This window comes from Zea mays, chromosome 7 (assembly GCF_902167145.1).
Source record: "Zea mays cultivar B73 chromosome 7, Zm-B73-REFERENCE-NAM-5.0, whole genome shotgun sequence".
NCBI lineage: Eukaryota > Viridiplantae > Streptophyta > Magnoliopsida > Poales > Poaceae > Zea > Zea mays.
This window is the reverse complement of record NC_050102.1, coordinates 17,787,309-17,807,401: the sequence shown is the minus strand read 5'-3', so window position 1 is coordinate 17,807,401 and position 20,093 is coordinate 17,787,309. Positions and strand designations below refer to the sequence as shown.

The following is a 20,093-nucleotide window of genomic DNA, read 5'->3' as shown; positions in this document are numbered from 1 at the left end:
GCGCGACGACTCTGCGAATTCCCGAAGGTGCGGAGTTCAGCTTGGAGTTCCTTGGTACACCGGACACTGTCCGGTGGTGCACCGGACACTGTCCGGTGGCACACCGGACAGTCCGGTGCGCCCGACCAGGGTGCCTTCGGTTGTCCCTTTGCTCCTTTGTTTGAACCCTTTCTCTTGATCTTTTTATTGGCTTATTGTGAACCTTTGGTACCTGTAGATCTTATAGACTTGGGCAAACTAGTTAGTCCAATTATTTGTGTTGGGCAATTCAACCACCAAAATTAGTTTAGGAAATAGGTGTAAGCCTAATTCCCTTTCAGTAGTTCGGTTACCACCCAAACTACCTGAATTACCAAAAATACAAAAACATAAGGGCTTGTTCGGTTTAACCCAAATCCATATGGATTGAAGGGGATTGAGTCGGTTTTAATCCCTAGTAAGTCAAAATCCCTTATAATCCATACCAATCCCCTCCAATCCATATGGAACGGAAATAACCGAACAAGAAGTGGTTTGATGCAATATAAATATATTACTGGAACAAATCAATATAGATTTATGCTAACTTAATAATTGTTTTGTTGTTAATTAATATGAAGACATGATATGATTTAAAAACATTTGTTTGTTGCTTTAAATGCTACTAGAATTTTTAAAAATGGTTGAATTTGTCAATTTTGGGTATATCAAGTAAAACATGAATCTGAACCCGAAATATCATGTAACCAAAATCGTGGGTAATACTTTTTTAAAACAAAAATCAGATAACATTTTTTAATACCTGAATTTTCATTCACCTGAATTACCCAAACCGAATATTTCGGATAACCTAAGGATTAGTTTGGAAGTCTACAAACCGAAACAGATTAGAGAGACTAAAACTTTTTTTATTTAAAATTAAATAAGAATGTGATTCTAGCCTCTCAATTTAGTCCGTTTTTCTTTTTCTCTCAAACTAGCACTAATTGGTAAGATATAGAAAGTGCAACCAAACACCCTAATAACTTTACATATTTTATTCCAGGGACATATTCGCTACGGAAAAAAAATCCCATTATGGACGGCGACTGGTACTTTTTGTTCGCGGGGACGGCGACTGGTACTTTTTGTCGCTGCGGAGACGGGGAGTCTTCCGACTCTTCCCCAACGGGAATTCCTCATTCACATCCCTACGCACGAACGGAAACGCCCCATGCTGCGCTCGCAGTCTCGCATGGACTCCACCACTGCTGCTGCTACCGCGGCCGCGGCTGCGGCGCCGGCGCCGGTGCTGCTGGTGACGAACGACGACGGAATCGACGCGCCGGGGCTCCGCTTCCTTGTCGACCGTCTCGTCGCCGCAGGGCGATACCGCGTACTCGTCTGCGCGCCCGACACGTAAATGCTTTCCTCCTTCGTCTCGCGATCCCTCCCTTATCTGCTACTCGCTCCCTTGCGGTTTCCTGCTTGTTTGGTTGATTGGTCGGTGCCTTGCGTAGATTCTGCGGAAGGATCACGGGATTTACCCCGAGAGGACGTAGTAGGCTAGGAAAAAGAACTAGAATTGTGCTGGGATTTTTTTATCCTTTTCTCTTTCTGGCATTCTCGCCCAGAAGACGAATCAGAGGAATTTGGAATAACATGTTTCTATCGGTTTCACTTATTCTCTAAATGAGTTACAATATTTCCTTTTGCTTTCGTAAATTTCTGGATGTGTCTGCAGCAGATGACCGCTTAGTTGATGTTTTCCCTCTTGATCATTGCATTGGTATGAAAATTGTGGGTGCTAAATTTGCGGTAAAGAATTTAAGAAATAGGAAATACAAGTTTGGCCTTGAGAAGCAAAATTTATCAATTAATGTTTCCATGCAATGTTTACAGGTGTTTTCGGTATGACAAGTTTTTGTTTTAATAGAAGGCAGATGCCTGTGCATTGCTACGGAAGTCCCAAAATTCTCAACGCAACAAGAGCATGAAAAAATAGTGGATCCAAAGCCTCACAATTTTCAACGCAATAAAAGTTTGAAATAAACAGTGGGTCAAAATCAACAGGCAAATAAATTTTAACTCTGCTTAACAACATAATATTATGAGCCACATGGTATCACTATACCTCAAACGCATCAAATCACTGAATAGATACTAGCACAGAACCTCAGTATTTTTGCTACTCCTATCATTGATTGGTTATCTCTTGTACCTCCCAAAAGTATGCACAAGGGGATTTCAGAAAGTTATGTTGTTCATAACTTCATATCAGAAAAATAAAACCATGCATTTGTATATGCAGAGCAAGTAATCTATACAGACTTTTTTTTTCTCGAAAAAACGCAGGAGAACTAATATTGTCAGTATTTTCGAAAAAACGCAAGAGAACTATACAGACTCACACAAACTTGGATAAGAATTGCCATGGTAAGACTTCATGTATTCAGGATTTATGCTTGCCAGTCCAAAAAATATGAGCTTACTCTTGAAAAGTGAAGGGCAGTCCTGGTACAGTAGTGAGAGCTATCTCACTGAGTCATTAGGTCACGACTTCGAAGCATCATCTCCGTATTTATAGGAGAAAGGCTTGCCTCGGTTTTTTCCTTTCCTAAACTCCACTCGTGTAGGAGCCTCCGGTATTGGGTCTGCCCCCCTTTTTTACTAACTATTGAAAAGCAATATGTGAGGCATTAAAATTTGAGCTCTATGTATTTGTATACGTTTCTGGTAACTCCTGCATTAGTATAAAATAAATATGGTGAAACTACGAACAGATTAGACAAAAAAATGGAATTGAAGAAAAGTATTTTAAGCATTGTTTTATGTCTCTTTAAGGCAATAAAGCAGTGTGGGTGTGAGAAAAGATAACACAATTTAATGTCATATTTTGCCTTTTCAGCAAGCCTTGTTAAACAATAAAGGCCTCTTTATATCTTCAAAATTTAGGCACAACATCAGGCTGCTCTTCAGTACAATATTATCCAACTTCAAGTCCTGGTGGCTTATCCTCTGTTCTTAAGGCATCGCCTAGGCGACGCCTAGGCGTCCGGGCGGTGATCTAACGCCTAGGCGCCTTGCCCGCCTACCTCGCCTAGGCGTCCAGGCGGTGCTCCAACGCCTTGGACCGCCTTACCGCTTTAAAAACCATGGGCTTATCACAGAAATGAAGCCACATACAGGTACATGACAACAGGAATTACTCTGAACTCTGAAGAAGAATCTAAACGAGCAAGTTTAGTTACTCATAGTGACGATTGATGCTTATTGAAAGGGTGGTTGTCCTCAACACGGTGCTTGATAACAAAGCCATCACTTACTAAACCAGCTTGAAGAAAGTATTACTGCAAAACAATGATTATTTTGAGATAGGGACAGGTGGTTTGTTAGGAATGAACATGGGTCATTTGCAAATCATCTCAGTCAACCAAATCGCAAGCAATTTGGCCAGCAGGGGAATATTTTAGATTGCAGATAAACTCATGTCTAGAGCATGCCATCTGACTTCTTGCATGCAGAGACAAACTTTAAGATTATGTAAGTAGAACTGCCAAGAAAGACCATAAATAATGAACCATCGGCAGAAACGTGTGCCCTTTGTATCAGTTCTCAACGAATTATTGCTTTTCCATATTTGAGAAAAGGAATGTTCCAAGCACAACCATCTGGTAATATATGAAAATACTGCAGAATTGTAAAACTATTATGTATAACATATGAAATCTCGGGCGTATAGAAAAACTATATAAACATGTTAAATGTGAATGCACAACTGTTGTGTGGAAGCCCTAGGTTAGAATTAATTTTAATGGAATTCTCCACTATTTCAAACTTTTCAGGCCTGGCACGCAAATTAATAAACAAAAAATAATGTATTGAAGATTTATTTATAAAAAACTCGGCCTATGGGGTGCAAGACAACCCCGGGTATTGTATTAAGAAGATCTTCTCACACAAGCCGAGAAAACCTCCGAACCCCTACCCCACCCATACGCGACGACACTGTAGACCATGTGAGAAGGACCACGATTGGGATCGGGCCATAGACCAGTGTTTTGGCGTGGGACAGACGAGGGGATTATTTTCACCCTAGTCTGAAATTCGCTCCCGTAGAGTCGAACTCAGACCTGAGGAGTGCTACTCAAACCACCCACCCAACTCAGCTAGTGATCCTTTCAATTGAAGATTTATTTATTGCTTTTTCAGAAGAAGGAATATCTCAATACTATGTATCTGGCAGGTAAGTATGAAACTTTAGATAGCTAAGCCTATTCAATTGTAAGCATAACCTTATTTCAGTAGACTTGCGATGTTCTTAGGCTAGGAGTTTAGGCTCCAGCAACATAGGTGTCAATCAACATAGAGAATAGGCATGTCTCTAGCTCTTCTACTTATCCACTGACTCAACAATCCAATTCTTAATCAATATGTTTGATTGACCCAATTACAATACGTCTAGATATCCTCTTTTCCCAAGTATGATAGTTGGTCCCATCAAATACCAGCGAAGAGCAAAGGACGAGAACACCACCGTTGGAGGAAGATGATGACATCTCAGACAAGTAGGCAATGAATTTTTAAGGACTTAAAGAGTCACGGAATCGTGAACGTGACGACTTCACAGATGGAGGAGCAGCGTGGGAGGCTGCACACGACACTTGACCAAGTAGATGCAGTCGAGTGGTCTAGGTGGCAGCCTAGGGTGGGAGGCGGGCAAATTAGCCAGCCAACATGAGTGAGCGATGGCGACGGTTGTGATGTGAGCCGACGGACGAGCGCATAGGCGATAGGCAGGCAAGCATATAGGAGTGAGCGCTGACAGACGGGTCATCGGCTCGTCGCAGCCGATGGGCAAAATCTGGCAAGTGGTCGTGAAGATGAGCGTTGTCATGCTGAAGGAGCCAACTGGGAAGATGTGTAGAGCCGCAAAGCGACGCAAAGCGACAGGACAGAGCCACCAAGCGATGTGAGGGAGGAAAGATTAGGGAAAGAGGGGAATAACTCTAATCCTATATTTTGGCTCTGTATACCATGTTATGAATGTTATAGTGTATAAGTGGATTGCCTACCTTCTTCTAACAACTTAAGCTTTTGGGTTAAACTGGCTAGTGTGTCCACTCTAACATGGTATCAAAGCCATAGGTCTCGAGTTTAAATCCTGATAGAGGCTTTATTTGTGCATCCGCTTCTTTATTTTCACATTTTCCTTCCTCTCCGGCTACACGTGAATGGGGACATTGAAGCGTATAAGTGCATTGCCCATCTTCTCCCAACAACTTAAGTTTTTGGGTTGAACTGGTTAGTGCGTCTACATGGTATCAGAGACAGAGGTCTTGAGTTCAAATTCTAGTAGAGGCTTCATTTGTGTCCCTGCCCCTTTATTTCTACGTCTGTGCCTTCCTCTCTAGCTGCACGTGAGTAGGTGTGTTGAAGTGTTTAAGTGGATTTCCTACCATCTCCTAACATCTTAAGCTTTTGTGTTGAACCGGTTAGTGTGTCCACTCTAACGATGAATATCATTCATATTCAATATGTTGATACAGGATGAAGACTATTTACAACAAGGACTCTATATAAAGGGAAATTTGGATTTGTATCATTAAAAGATTACAACTTTAGATATATACCGTTGCTATCTCACTTATATGTGGTGTTCACATGAGTCAATGACATGTGGAGCCAATAGTATATAGCTAAAGTTGCAATCTTTTAATGGTATAGATCCAATTATTCCCTATATAAAACCAAATACAACAAGGACATATGCATAGGCATCTAACATGGGCCAAGGCAGCTTTGAAGCGTAGGGACCTAGGGGGGTTTATTTGAAACCATGGACGAGTTGGGACATTGCTGAAATCTGAGACTCGCTGAAGCGGCGGTGGTGATGATTCCAGTTTAGTCTTTCTAGGAGTAGAGATGAAACAGTGAACATTCCTTCATATATATGATTAATCTAAAAAGCAGTTTGGAAGAAACAACTTTTTTAAGCTTTAAGCATTGAGTCTGGGAGCATCAGCTTTGCAAGATGCTTATGCACAACATGGAATCGATCATGTTGTAGAATGTATTGCACCCATTTGCTGCAATTGTATCATTCAAGTTGCCAAATTGTTTTCAACGAAGTGTCTTTGTGGGACTACTGTGGTGCAGAAGCAATGATATGGGTGTGCCTAAATCAAAGGGAAAAAGAGATGCAATTACGATTCATTTAGTTAGTATTTTTCTTCAGAAAATGGTGATTTGTCATTTAACCTTATTGTAAACATGGTTGCTCAGAAGGAATCTGAAAAAAAGAGTGCTGTTATTTATTGATGTCAAAAAGGAAAAACTGTCTTTAGTCTTTAATTAATTGTAGTTGGACAAGGGTCATGCTCATCCTATGGCACCGATCCTCCTCCGAGGTCTTATTCTTGTCTTCTCTTCATAAAAAATGCAGAGACAAATCGGGTGTGAGCCACTGCATCACATGGCGCCCTGCACTCCGCTGTAAACGTGTTGATATAATAGGTGCTACAGCATTTGGAGTTTCAGGTCCGTTTGTCATTGATTCCATTAACCTATTGCATATGATCTTTCCTATATAAAATATCTGGAATCATATTAATTTCAAAGACATTACTTGATGCCGATGCTTTCTCCTGACAATGTTAGGAACTCCTGCTGACTGTGCTTCTTTAGGCATCTCTGGAAAACTATTTGATGGTTTGGTTCCTGATCTGGTGAGTTTTGAAGTTTCTTCATAGATGCACCAGAAATTCATTCGGTATTTATATTTAAACTCTGTTTACTAATGGTTTCCTTGTTTAACTCTAGTCTCTCATGACTAACACTTGAGCCCCATTCTATTATGTATGATCCTTGCAGGTACTTAGTGGAATCAACATTGGAAATAATTGTGGGTACCATGTGTAAGTATCTTTGTTGCTACAAACATGATCTTGAACATATTACTAGAGTTGAGAAGTCCTCATTCCTCAAAATTGTATGTTGGAAGTTGTGACAACAACAAAAACAACAATGAAGCCTTTTAGTCTCAAGCAAGTTAGGATAGGTTAGAGTTGAAACCCAACATAAACCATAAGTCAAGATTCAGGCACATGGATAGCTATTTTTCATACACTCTTAGTCAAGACTAAATCTTTGGGTATATTCTGATGTGCACCCGATCTTTCGATGAGAGGGTGTGGAACAACTCGATTGGTGGAGGAGACGACGTTCACGGTCCGACTACAGCCTTCCAAAGACGCTGCGCCTTAGCAACCGATACACCATCTCCTATGGCTGTCATGATCTTGTGGAGCGCGACACCCTGGCCACTAGGGTTCTCGTTCTGCAAGCAATCGAAGAACTAACAAGAACAAGTAGAACAAGTACTGAATTACCAGATATAAATGTAGGTTTCAAACTCAATCTCCAATAAAGTGGGGTTCCGAAGACAAGAAGACGGACATCTAAACCAGCACGCACGCTTATAAGCAAGTAGCGAGAGCTAAACTTGATCTAAACAAAACCCGTTGTTCTTGGTGGCGGCTAGGGGATTTATAAACATGAGAGGACGACCACAAGGGTGTTGGGGTCGTGCTGCAACCCGAGGATGCGTCTCTAATGAATCCAACTTGATACACAACCCATTAGGCCAAAATAGGGTGACACAGCACCATGGACAGAAAAGGCAGGAAAGGTCTCAGTAAGGAAACAATGATTGCGGCGTCCTTAGAGAAGATATGACTATAATTCCAGATCCATATGAAAGTGACTTGATAAGCTTTCCATGTAGTACTTGATCACCCAAATCGGAGCCTACATGCGACTGTGGTGACCGTCACAAGTTGGTGTTCTTCTACAGTCCGAATCCAGTTTGCTCAAATCCTTTTCCCTTTCGGTCTTCTCCCTGGTTCCTAAGCAAAACAAGAGTGCACGGGTCTCCATGGTCTAAATATGATGGACATGAACTCAAGAGTGTACTCACCTGATGGTTGAGTTGATGAACACGAGCGCAAGTAATGGGACCAGAAATTGGTACTTGTATTGGCATGGATGTATCAGTGGTGTGGATGTCCTCAAAATTGTATGCTGGAAGTTGCGACAACAACAACAACAACGAAGCCTTTTAGTCTCAAGCAAAAAGTTGAAACCCAACATAAACCATAAGTCAAGATTCAGGCACATGGATAACTGTTTTCATAGTTCATACACTATTAGTCAAGACTAAATCTTTGGGTATATTCCATTGTTTCAAGTCTCTTTTTACTGCATCTTCTCATGTCGACTTTGGCCTTCTCATGTCTCTCTTTCCATTGCCCATTGCTATCACGTCTTAGGATCCCACTATGCACCGGTGCCTCTAGAGGTCTCCGTTGAACATGTCCAAACCATCTCAACCGGTGTTGGACGAGCTTTTTTTCAATTGGTGCTATCCCTAACCTATCACGTATATCATCGTTCCAAACTCTATCCCTTCTTATATGGACACAGATCCAACACAACATACGTATTTCTGCAACACTTATATGTTAACATGTCTGTTTTTTTGTAGGCCAACATTCTGCATCATGCAACATATCAGGTCTAATTGTCATCATATAAAACTTGCCTTTTTAGCTTTCGTGGCATCCTCTTGTCACATAGAACGCCAGATGCTTGACGTTACTTTATCCACCTTGCTTTGATTCTATGGCTAATATCTTCATCAATATCTCTGTCTCTGTAGGATTGATCTTAAATACCAAAAGGTATCTTTTCTGGCAGTACTTGATTTTCCAAACTAACGTCTCCTTTTTCATGTGTAGTGGTGTTGAAGCCAGTGTTCTTATGGCGTCGCCTAGGCGTCGCCTAGGCGACGCCTAGGCGTCCAGGCGCCCGGGCAAAACTGGTCGCCTTGCTCGCCATTCCCGCCTAGGCGCTAAGGCGCCTGTCTGATCCACTTGCTCGCCTAGGCGCCTTAAGAACACTGGTTGAAGCCATATCTCATATATTTGGTTTTAGTTCTACTGAGTCTAAAAGACTAGAACCTTTGGACTCTAGCCTCTCATTATAATTCTAGTTTTCTATTTACTCATGTCCGACCTTCATCGACTAGTACTGCATCGTTCGCGAAAAGCATGCACGAATGGATATCCTGTTGTATGTCTCTAGTGACCTCATTCACCACCAAGGCAAAAAGGTAAGGGGTCAAAGTTGACCTATGATTTAGTCCTATTCTAATCGGGAAGTCATCCGCATCTCCATCATTTGTTTGAACACTAGTCACAACATTGTTGTACATGTCCTTAATGAGTCCAATGTACTTCATTGGAACTTCACATTTGTTTAAACCCCACCACATAACATCCATTGATATTTTGCATAAACCTTCTCCAAGTCAATGAAAACCATGTGTAAGTCCTTCCTTAGAAACCGGGAACAGGGAGCATGGCTATGTTTCTCGTTTCGGGAACGTTCGTTTCGTTCCGGGAACAATCTCATCCCCATAGTGTTAAAACCTTGTTTTTAGTAGTGTACCACGTATCACTTTCCCGTTCCTCATCGATCCGGGAACCTTGTTACTAAGGGTCCTTCTCCTTTTGCTTTTTGTATTGCTCCATCACTTGTCTTAATAAAAAATGTCTTTCATGGTTGACCTTTTAGTTATGAAACCAAATTAGTTCATAGAGATCCTTGTTGTTCCTCCTAGACGATGCTCTATATCTCTCTCCTATAGCTTCATAATAGGGCTCATCAACTTAATTCCCTGGTAATTACTACAACTTTGAATATCTCTCTTTTTCTTGTAGATCGGCACCAATATACTTCACTCATCAGGAATCTCGCTCGATCTGAAGTTTTGGTTTTAGGTTCAGAAAAAATATATATATATAGCAACGACTCATGAGTGTTTTTGTGCTATTAATCTGCAGCATTTATTCTGGAACAGTTGCTGGTGCTAGGGAGGCATTCTTATATGGGATTCCTGCAATAGCTATGTCATATGATTGGTATGCAAAGTTTTTCTCATTGTTTTCATCTGCAGTGTTAAAACCGCTTTCTTCAGACTCAGCAGCTGCTTGCTATTTGGTGGCAAAATATCTCTTTATTTATATAAAATGTTATTCTTTCTTATAGAGCCGTGCATCTCATGTGAATGAAGAATCATCTATATGAAGATCAGCTCTTCAGTTTTAGTGCTGATTAAACCATAGGAATACTGGCTTCATTGTTTGTTACATCTATACTTGAATATATGCTATTTACTGTTGTATATCATGTTGGGACCAAAGTCCTCTTAACCAAAATGAACCATAAAGTTTAAGAAGATGTTTAACAGTCATTACATACTCTTTTGTGTGCTTTCATTTTCTGTTGAATCCTCTGAAGTGTTTGGCAAATGGTGTGATACAATCTAAAATATAAAATATAGAGCTACTTCTATCATAGTAGTTGATTGATATCTGGTGTTACAAACTGCTTAATTATCTTTTCCTTTCGGGAAGCCAGTTGTTTGACCAGTGGTTGATCTAGAAAATGGGTTGGCCAATGACTAATCTTTGATATTTGGTGATACAAGCTGCCTATTTTTTTTGTTTTGTTTTGGGGAAGCCAGTTGTTTGAAGGGCAAGTCAGATGCAGAGCTGTCTCACTGAATCACTAGGTCATGAGATCAAATTAGTCTCTCTGCATTTTTTTGGGAAGACTTCTCTCAGTTTATCCCTTCTCCAGATTCCACTTATGTGGGAGCCTCCGCAGGGTCAGAACTTTGTGAAGCCAGTTGTTTGTGCCAATGGTTGATCTTGAATATGGATTGACCAATGACTATAACTTTTGTTTGTGAGTATATGTGGAATAACCATGTTTATTCTTCTCAGGAAATTGAACTAATTCCAGTTTTATATAAACTTTAATAATCCTATGTTCTGATTATACGAATATGTCAGGTTTTTTGCGATTCATATAACTTCTAGTATTCATTTATGAAAACCCGCTATTAGTAGTATTATGCAGCTCATCTCCTTGGAGTTCAATGAGTGGAGTGCTGCAGGAGCCAGAGGGCTCCATGGTTGTCCTTAGGTGTTTAAAGGTATAGTGGTCTAGTTCTTGCTGGGGGTTGTGCTGGGGTTGCCCCCCACCCCCCTGTTTTGTACTCTTTCCTTTTTCTTATTAGTATAACACGTAATCCTCTTGCGAGTCCGAGAAAAAAAAAGAAAACCCTAAAAGTCAATTTTTATGTAGACATATGCTCAATATTTGGATACACCAACTCTCATACATGTCCTTTCAATTGCTGAATCTATGCCAGTCAGTCAAAAAGTGAACTCTGTTTGGTCTCCCAATTGTACAGGGTTGCGGGTCGGAGCAGTGTTAATGACCTCAAGGTGTCTGCAGAGGTCTGCATGCCTCTGATAAATGCTATCGTGACTGAGATCAAGAATGGGACTTACCCTCAAGGATCATTCTTGAATGTAGATGTACCTACAGATGCTGCACACCCCAAGGTAAATCTCCTACAGTGATCTGAATTATACTTTGGGACTACAAATTTAAAACTTGTATAGTGGAAGCAAATCTAAGCACATTCAGGAACTATGGAACATGGTCCAGTACCTGTCGAAGTCCAAGATTTTGATATTTCTGCTGAGTTGCACTCATTTTGTTCAATGTTAATGCATTCTGCCTCTAGAAAATCTTTAAAATACATATGCCTGTTTTTTTTTGTTTATGAACAGATTGGCCATCTAAATATTTTTTTAATTTGTCGTCAATAGGGCTACAAAATTACAAAACAAGGAACATATATGGCCAGAATTAGTTGGGAGCAGACGGTTTACAAGAAGCCTGCAGTAGAAAGTTACCAGACAGCAAACATGGATGTTGATGGTGAAAAGGATAGCGAACTAGTTACTTCAGAAAATGACCTACTGTTTAAGAGAGTGGTAAGTTAGCATTTCCAAACTTCATGCTAATCTTCCAATCACATTTGAACTACATCTGATAGACAGCCTTTAAGAAAAGTAGTTTGTTAAGATAAAAAAAAATTGTGCCCCAGAACTAGAGTTAAATTGATCATTCTTCACTTTTCTGATGTTCAACATAATGGTCTGATGTAGCCTGAATTTAAGCTATTAACATTAGAATGGGTGTTGCATTATTGATATTACACACTTCTATAAATGAGTAGTGGAGTACCTATGTACATAAATGGTAGCTGTTTGTCCATGTCGTGGTGGATCTCTGGACATTTTGTTGTCCCTCTTTTATGCTAGCTTGCTAAAACATCTCACGTTACTAATTAAAATAGATGAATTAATTAATGCATGGTAATAATTGTTGCTGGAATTCCATACAGATTGTAGGGAGAAGTTCCAATGGAGTGGAAGGAGAGGAAACGGACCACAATTCCCTAGTTGATGGATATGTAAGAATGACCTAACTACCATACGATTTCCATTTTCTTATAGAACATATCTTCTAATACATATATCTTGTTTGTTCCAGATCACTGTTACTCCTTTGGGTGCTCTTTCCCGCACAGAACCAGACGCCATACCGTATTTCAAAGCTTGTGTCTCACGTCTGGTTGATAATTTCTCTTCTCCTGGCTCTTCTTTTTCTAGAAGCAGAGGATGAGCCATGAAATTTCTAAAGCTGTTTATTTATGGCCATGATCAAGTTCCATATTGCTTTTTCCTAACCCATACATGGTTACCATACATGGGCAATATTGCCATTCATGCTACCTGAATGTTATTACTGCAATCAGCATGTGTATTCTGCTTCATAGCCTATGTCAGAATTATGCATTCACAAATGGTTGCCCGCTTCTTTACCATGCATCTTGTAAGAAAAATAGGTTCATTTACAAATTTATTTTGGTGTTTAATATTCAACAAGAGCATTTGAACTAACATCATTTGTTAGTATTCTTGCTTATAGTTTAAAGGATATATATACCACTATATAATACACTAAGTCCACCAAATGAATTGTAATACATATAACATACCTTCAAAATCAACGGTTCAGATCGTTAGATAATTATCTCTCTTACTAAAAATCAATGGCCAATGTTATTTGGATCACTCTCTCCCTCTCTCGTGACCCATCCGCTCCTAGCCTCCCCCTCCTCCCACTTACGTCGCCACTGTCGACCCCTCTGGTGCTCGTTGACTTCTCCCCTCTATAGATCATAGTGTTAGCACGAGTTATATACTAGTATAAGTAAAGAGTCTTAGACAAATGAGTGATTCAGATGATCAATGTTATGGAGTATAGCATTGGGCGTCCTTGCGTGAGCGTTTTTTTGGTTCATCGTTGATGCAAAGAAGCGAGCAAGCAATTGGATGTCTCTCGACTATTGGCCGATTCGATTGGCGACGTCTACCCTGCATGGCTTGTAAGCACCACGTCTCCTTGCGTGGCTTTCGAGCAGTGTTGTAGTAGAAGGTAGAGGAGATCCAGCTTAAGAACGAAGAACAAATCATAACATGTACAAATGCAACATGTGAAAAAGAAAAAAAAGTAGAGAAGAGAAGAACCTTTATCCTTAAAATTGGTTCTGTATATCATGTTATGAATTGCACTATGTTCAATATGAGGATATTAGGTTCAAATATTGAAAGTCGCCTAGAGAGGGGTGAATAGGCAAAACCTGAAAATTATATACTTTAAACACGCACTCACTCGGGGTTAGGGTTATAAATAAATAATAGTGAATTCGGATTGCGGAAGATAGTTCCTCTTGCTATGAGTTGCTCAATCAATGCGGATAACTTTGGGAGCAAACTTAAAACAATGTGAGCAAGAGAACTTTAGAGAGAGAGGAGAGGGGAGAAACAAATCGAATGGTGAAGATCAACACAAGTGGACACGATGATTTGTTTTTCGATGTTCGGTTCTAAAGAACCTACTCCCTGTTGAGGAGGCCACAAAGGCTGGGTCAATTTCAACCATTTCTCTCTCTCAATCGGTCACTTAGACCGATCGAGTGCTTCTTCTCAATCTTGTGGGTCACTAAGACCCCGCAAAGATCACCACACAATTAGGTGTCTCTTGCTTGCTTTACAAATCACTTAGAAAGTTTAGAGAGATGAAGAAAACATGATTAAAAGCCAAGCAAAAAAGAGCAATAAGACACAAAATCACACTCTCTCAAGTCACTAATCACTAATAATCACTAGTCACAATTATGGAACTTGGGGAGATTTGGAAGCTTGAATGTGTCTTTGGTTGAAGTGAATGCTCTTGTATTGAATAAGAGTGAATGAGAGGCTTGGATAATGTGAATGGAGGTGGTTGGGGTTGTATTTATATCCTCCAACCACACCCTAGTCGTTACTCCAATTCCGCCGACCGCGGACGGTCCGCGCCCCTGGTCCGGATGGTCCGTCCCTGCACATCAACGACTGAAATCGCAACGGTCAGCAGTAACGGCTATATAAACGGCTATAGTGCATTTAATGCGTCGTCAGATGTCAGATAAAGCAGCCACGGACGGTCCGGCCGTGCACCCCGGACGGTCCGCGAGGACGCTAAAAATGCATTTTACCGAACACATCACCTTTAGGTTTTTCTGGTTTTTCAACGACCGAACGGTCCGCGCTTGGTATCGGATGATGCTCGCTTCTCCTTCGGACAGTCCATAGTGTAAACGATATTTTTTTTGCAGTGTTCCTGTCTCAGGCTCACCCTGGTGTCGCAGACGGTCCGCCGCAAAGGCTCAGACGGTCCGTACATAGGTGTTTTTTTCCAAAAAGCTTCTCATATCTAGAATAATCTACAGTATTCCGGACAATTGACGTAGAATAGTTGTAGATGAACTTATGTACCTGAGAAATGATCAACTAGGCAAACTAGTTAGTCCATAAGGTTTGTGATGGTCGTCAAACACCAAAATCGATTATAGAAAATGTTGATGCCATTTCCCTTTCTATATATATATATATATACCAATATAGAATAGAGACCATATACAAAAGGACTATATGGGATTGAATACAACAAGGAGACATGCATAGTCATCTAACAATCAAACATATCAAGAAATACATTAAAAACATATTGAAGACCCATAATGAATGCCTACAAGTATAAGCAAAAACAAAAGTTCGAGACACAAGATAGAACTAGGGTGGACAAACACGGAAATCACAAGAAAAATTTCAAGGCACCGGACCAAGCCTGTGGGGTGCTAGACCATATGTCTAAGCAAACCCTAGAGGGGTGATCACAAGAGTGTTGGATTGGTCGTCAGAACTAGAGAGAAGTAGGGTGCCAGACAAAAAATGGTGATCACAGGAGCTTCAGGCTGGCTGTCGAACTGAGAGAGAAGAAGAGCGCCAGACCAAATGACAACACTATTTATGTTAAGAAATATGTCGAACCATCAGATGTAGAGTTTGGCGTTAGACAAAGAGGTTCTAGAGATAAAAAAATGGGTGTCAGACTATATGCTATGAAGGTGTGCCCCAATGGTTAGCAACTGCTAGACTGACATAGTAGCCATTGAGAGTTATTAGACTTCAACACGATGATCCGACAACCAAGCACCAGACGGTCTGATGTTGCACAAATATGTCTGTTGAAGTTCTAACGACTTTGTCTCACTTTAGGGGCTATAAATATGACCCCAAGCGACTAGTTGAGATGTGTGGGAGCTGAGACATATATTAAAGGAGTTGAGAGGGTCTTATCTATTAGCTCTAAATACCAAAGTGTTTAAAGAATTACTCAACAATTAGCGAAGGTGCTTTATGAAGTCATTACATTAGACCATTGCCTTAGTGCTTGCTCTAGGATTAGGGCTATGTTTAGTGAGATTTAAGTACATCTTACCACATGGTGCTTGTGTACCATTATTGTACTCAAATGGCTTGTAGTGTATTAGAGGAAACAAGGTTCATCGTGTTTTGACCAAAAGTGTGACACTTGAATCAGAGGCATGACGTTTCAAACGGAAGCTCGATAGTGAAGACAACAAGGAGCGATCCGAAAGATGCTATTTCAGAGACCCACTTTGCACGCGTGAAAGGTCCATGCTATCCACAAAGTTACTGTCGGTGTTTCGAAACCCGGGGGGTCCCTGGACCGACGAGTGAATTGTCACCGCGTGCCCCAGCCCAGATGGGTCGACAAAAGGCGGAACGCGAAGGGGGGAAAGGAGGCAGCCGAAGGGTGGCAGACGTGAGAGAGCAGATCCCGCGGCCTTCGTGTTAGCCCCGCGCCTGAGTCGGGTGCGCTTGCAGTAGGGGGATACAAGCGTCCACGCGGGAGTGGGAGCGAGCGGCCTTGCGCGAGCGCCGTCCCGTCCTTCCCCGCGCGGGCCAACCTTCTGTAAGAGGGCCCTGGTCCTTCCTTTTATAGGCGTAAGGAGAGGATCCAGGTGTACAATGGGGGGTGTAGCAGAGTGCTACGTGTCTAGTGGAGGAGAGCTAGCGCCCTAAGTACATGCCGTTGTGGCAGCCGGAGAGGTTTTGGCACCCGGTTCGTGTGATGTCGTGGCCGTCGGAGGAGTGCTGGAGCCCGGCGAGAGGGACAACTGTCGGGGCTGTCGAGTCCTTGCTGACGTCCTCTTGCTTCCGTAAGGGGGCCGAGAGCTGCCGTCGTCACAGTGCGTGCGGGACACCATCATTGCCTATCTGGCGGAGCGAGCCAGATGGGACGCCGGTCTTGTTCCCCGTAGCCTGAGTCAGCTCGGGGTAGGGTAATGATGGCGCCTCCTATCGACGTGGCCAGTCTGAGCCCTGGGGTCGGGCGAAGCGGAGTCCGTCGTCTCCTGGGGCCGAGCCCAAGTCCGAGCCCTGGGTCGGGCGGAGCGGAGTTTGTCGTCTTCTGGGGCTGAGCCCGAGTCCGAGCCCTGGGTCGGGCGGAGCGGAGTTCATCGTCTTCCGGGGCTGAGCCCGAGTCCGAGCCCTGGGGTCGGGCGGAGCGGAGTTCGCCGTCTTCCGGGGCTGAGCCCGAGTCCGAGCCCTGGGTCGGGCGAAGCGGAGTTCGCCGTCTTCCGGGGCTGAGCCCGAGTCCGAGCCCTGGGTCGGGCGGAGCGGAGTTCGCCGTCTTCCGGGGCTGAGCCCGAGTCCGAGCCCTGGGTCGGGCGGAGCAGAGTTCGCCGTCTTCCGGGGCTGAGCCCGAGTCCGAGCCCTGGGTCGGGCGAGGCGGAGTTTCCTATGACGCTCGTGGCCGGCCTTGGCTGTTGTCAGCCTCACTCTGTCGGGTGGCTCAGCAGTCGGAGCGGCGCAGACGGCGCTGTCCTCATGTCAGACCGGTCAGTAGAGCGGCGAAGTGACCGCGGTCACTTCGGCTCTGTCGACTGGTGGGCGTGCGTCAGGATAAAGGTGTCAGGCCACCTTTGCATTAAATGCCCCTGCGATTTGGTCGGTCGGCATGGCGATGTGGCCAAGGTTGCTTCTCGGTGAAGACTGGGCCTCGGGCGAGCCGATAGTGTGCCCGGTGCTGGAGGGGGGTCCTCGGGCGAGACGTAGGTTCTCCAGGGTCGGCTTCCCTTGCCCGAGGCTAGGCTCAGGCGAGGCACGATCGTGTCCCTTGAATGGACCGATCCTTGACTTAATCGCACCCATCAGGCCTTTGCAGCTTTGTGCTGATGGGGGTTACCAGCTGAGATTTTAGGGGCCTTGAGGGTACCCCTAATTATGGTCCCCGACAGTAGCCCCCGAGCCTCCAAGGGAGTACTAATACTCGCTTGGAGGCTTTTGCCGCACTTTTTTGCAAGGGGACCAGCCTTTTTCGGTTGCATTCTGTTCCGGTGGGTGCACGCGAGCGCACCCGCCGGGTGTAGCCCCCGAGGCCTCGGAGGAGTATTTTTACTCCTTCGAGGTCTGAGTTCGTTTCGCAACACTTCGGCTGGTCTAGTTGTCCCCTCATGCGAGCTGGCCGTAGCCCGAGTGCACGGTTGGGTCCCAAGTTCTCGGGCTGGTATGTTGACGCTGTCAACGGTTTGGCTGGAGCCGGGTTTGCGAGAGCAGCCCCCGAGCCTCTGCACAGGGCGAGAGGACGGTCAAGGACAGACTCGTCTTTTTTACATACGCCCGTGCGTCGCCTTTCCGCAAGGAGGAGGGGGGGAAGCGCCATGTTGCCCTCGGAGGGCGCCGAACATGGTGTTTCCAGTGAGTTGCTGGCGGGTAATCTGAGCGGACGTCTGTGCCCCATTTGTTAGGGGTCGGCTAGAGGCCCAGAGGCGCGCCCAAAAGTACCTGCGGGTGATCTGCTGGACCCGGTCCCCTGTCGACGGGGTCCGAGGGCTCGATGCCTCCCTCTGATGGGATTCCGTTACAAGATCGTTCCCGCTGGTCTCAGAAATATCCTAGGGTACCTCGGGAGCGCAGCCCGAGCCTTGGTTATGTATCAAACGTACCCATGGTCATCCCTCGCTCTGTGTCTGAGGCGACTGTGAACCCTTCGAGGGCCAGCCTACGAACCCCTGATCAGTAGTGGGCGCGGAGCCCGAGTGGCCTGAGGCGGCCGTTGAACCCTTTGAGGGGCCGGCCATCGAACCTCTGACTAGTAGTGGGCGCAGAACCCAATCGATCTAAGGCAGCCGTTGAACCCCTCCGAGGGGCCGGCCTTCGAACCTCTGATCAGTAGGGAGGCACGGAGCCTGTTTCCTTCATGGAGAAGGGTCCTTTTCGGGGTATCCCCCTTTCCCGGTCCCTGTTGTAAGAGAGAGAAAGAGGAAAAGGAAAAGGACACGAAATCGAATGACGCGGCGTACCTTTTTTGACGCGGTCATTATGGTGAAGGCGAAGCGTCGCTCGCTTCCCCTGCCAGAGACGCCGCCTATCCCGTCGCAGAGTAAATGCGACGGGGCGAGTGGTTTGTGGGGCGGCCGTTGCGCGTGCGCGAGCCGTTCGAGGAACGGCCATTTCGTCTTGGGTTTTTTTTGAATCCTGCGGCGGGTCCGGGCAAAACGTTGAACGGGTCTCGCCTTGGACTTTATATACTCGGGGGAGGGTCTGGCGACGGTTCTTTGCTCCGCTTCTTGCCTCCTTCTTAGGTTTTCGCAACCTGAGAGGCTTAGCCTGAGAAAAGGAAACCGCCCACCCAGTCCTTTCCGCCGCCACCCCTTTTGCTCGGCGATGGCCGACCGGGTGACCGTCATCTCGCCGCGCGACCCATGGCCCTTCTCCATAGTCACAGCGGAGGACCTGGAGGATCTTGTTGCCGAGGGTTTACTTCGCCCTCTCTCTGATGAGAGGCAGCCGGAGTGGATTCCTCCCGTGAGCGGAACTGCCCCGTCCCCGCCGCCGGGGTACATCGTAAGCTTCGTCTCCTTCCATGAGCGGGGATTCGGTGTGCCGGCAAGCCGCTTCATGCGGGCGATCCTGCACCACTACGGGGTGGAGTTGCACAACCTCAGCCCCAACTCCATCTTGCAAGCCACCATCTTTGTAGCGGTGTGCGAAGGATTCTTGGGGATCGCCCCCCACTGGGACTTGTGGACTCATCTCTTCTCCGCAGAGCTTTTTGCTTCGCCGACGGGAGAGAGAAGGGTCCGCGCGGCAGTGCGGGCCGGCGGTTGCATTCTCCAGCTGAGGCAGTCGCGGGCGTCGCTGTACATCCCCGCCATCCTCGCGTCCTCGAACAAAGGGTGGCAGCGCCGGTGGTTCTACCTCCGGAATGACGGCGAGATGCTTCCACCGTTTTCTCAACGGGTGATCACCGCCGCTGCCGATACCTGGTGCTATGGGACCCCGCACGACAGGCAGCAAAACCTCGAGCCCCTTCTCAAGGCCCTGGAGGTGTTACGGAAAGGAGGACTTACTGCCGCGGGAGTGATTGCCGCCATTCACCGCCGTAGGGTGCTTCCCTTGGCGGAGCGACGGTTGCCGCTTTGGGAGATGACACCGGAGGCTGACTTGGAGGGCTCGCGGATGTCCTCGGATCCTCTTCCCATCGACGTTCTCCACGGGCGGGTGGCCGTCGCGTTGGGAAAACTGGACGCCAGTGCCTTCTCTCAGCCCTTGATGCGCCCCGACCACGGGTGTGTGACCCTGGTGAGTATCCGCTCCTTCCTTCTCCTTGCGTCAGGTTGCCTCTGGTCCTTACGATCGGGACTTCCGTTCGCCTCCAGGAGGTAGGGTGGCACAAGCCATCCCGGCCACGGGTCCCGGAGGACGCGGTGGACCGAGCAGCGCGGCGGGTTG

General features: G+C 45.1%; 1 protein-coding gene across 2 annotated transcripts; it reads left to right on the top strand.

Moving 5' to 3' along the window:
• Window positions 1-1,007: 1,007 nt before the first annotated feature.
• On the top strand, window positions 1,008-12,769 carry LOC103632103 (5'-nucleotidase SurE). Of its 2 annotated transcripts, XM_020540889.2 has the most exons (12): window positions 1,054-1,377; window positions 6,404-6,498; window positions 6,619-6,686; window positions 6,832-6,875; window positions 8,504-8,533; window positions 8,678-8,699; window positions 9,047-9,130; window positions 9,864-9,941; window positions 11,282-11,435; window positions 11,706-11,873; window positions 12,287-12,355; window positions 12,436-12,769. In XM_020540889.2, the coding sequence occupies exons 3-12, from the start codon at window positions 6,667-6,669 to the stop codon at window positions 12,565-12,567; spliced, it is 801 nt and encodes a 266-aa protein (XP_020396478.1). In that variant the 5' UTR covers window positions 1,054-1,377; window positions 6,404-6,498; window positions 6,619-6,666; the 3' UTR covers window positions 12,568-12,769. The 2 variants fall into 2 exon arrangements, with proteins under 2 accessions (XP_020396477.1, XP_020396478.1); XM_020540888.2 differs by lacking the exons at window positions 8,504-8,533; window positions 8,678-8,699; window positions 9,047-9,130 and having other exon boundaries at window positions 1,008-1,377.
• The last annotated feature ends 7,324 nt before the right edge of the window (window positions 12,770-20,093 follow it).

Bases quoted from the DNA above. Each gene is read 5' to 3' on its own strand.
- LOC103632103 (XM_020540888.2), top strand. From the start codon at position 1,193: ATGCTGCGCTCGCAGTCTCGCATGGACTCCACCACTGCTGCTGCTACC. The intron at 6,499-6,618 runs GTCCGTTTGTCA...TGACAATGTTAG, and splicing joins TACAGCATTTGGAGTTTCAG to GAACTCCTGCTGACTGTGCT. The intron at 11,436-11,705 runs GTAAATCTCCTA...TGTCGTCAATAG, and splicing joins CAGATGCTGCACACCCCAAG to GGCTACAAAATTACAAAACA.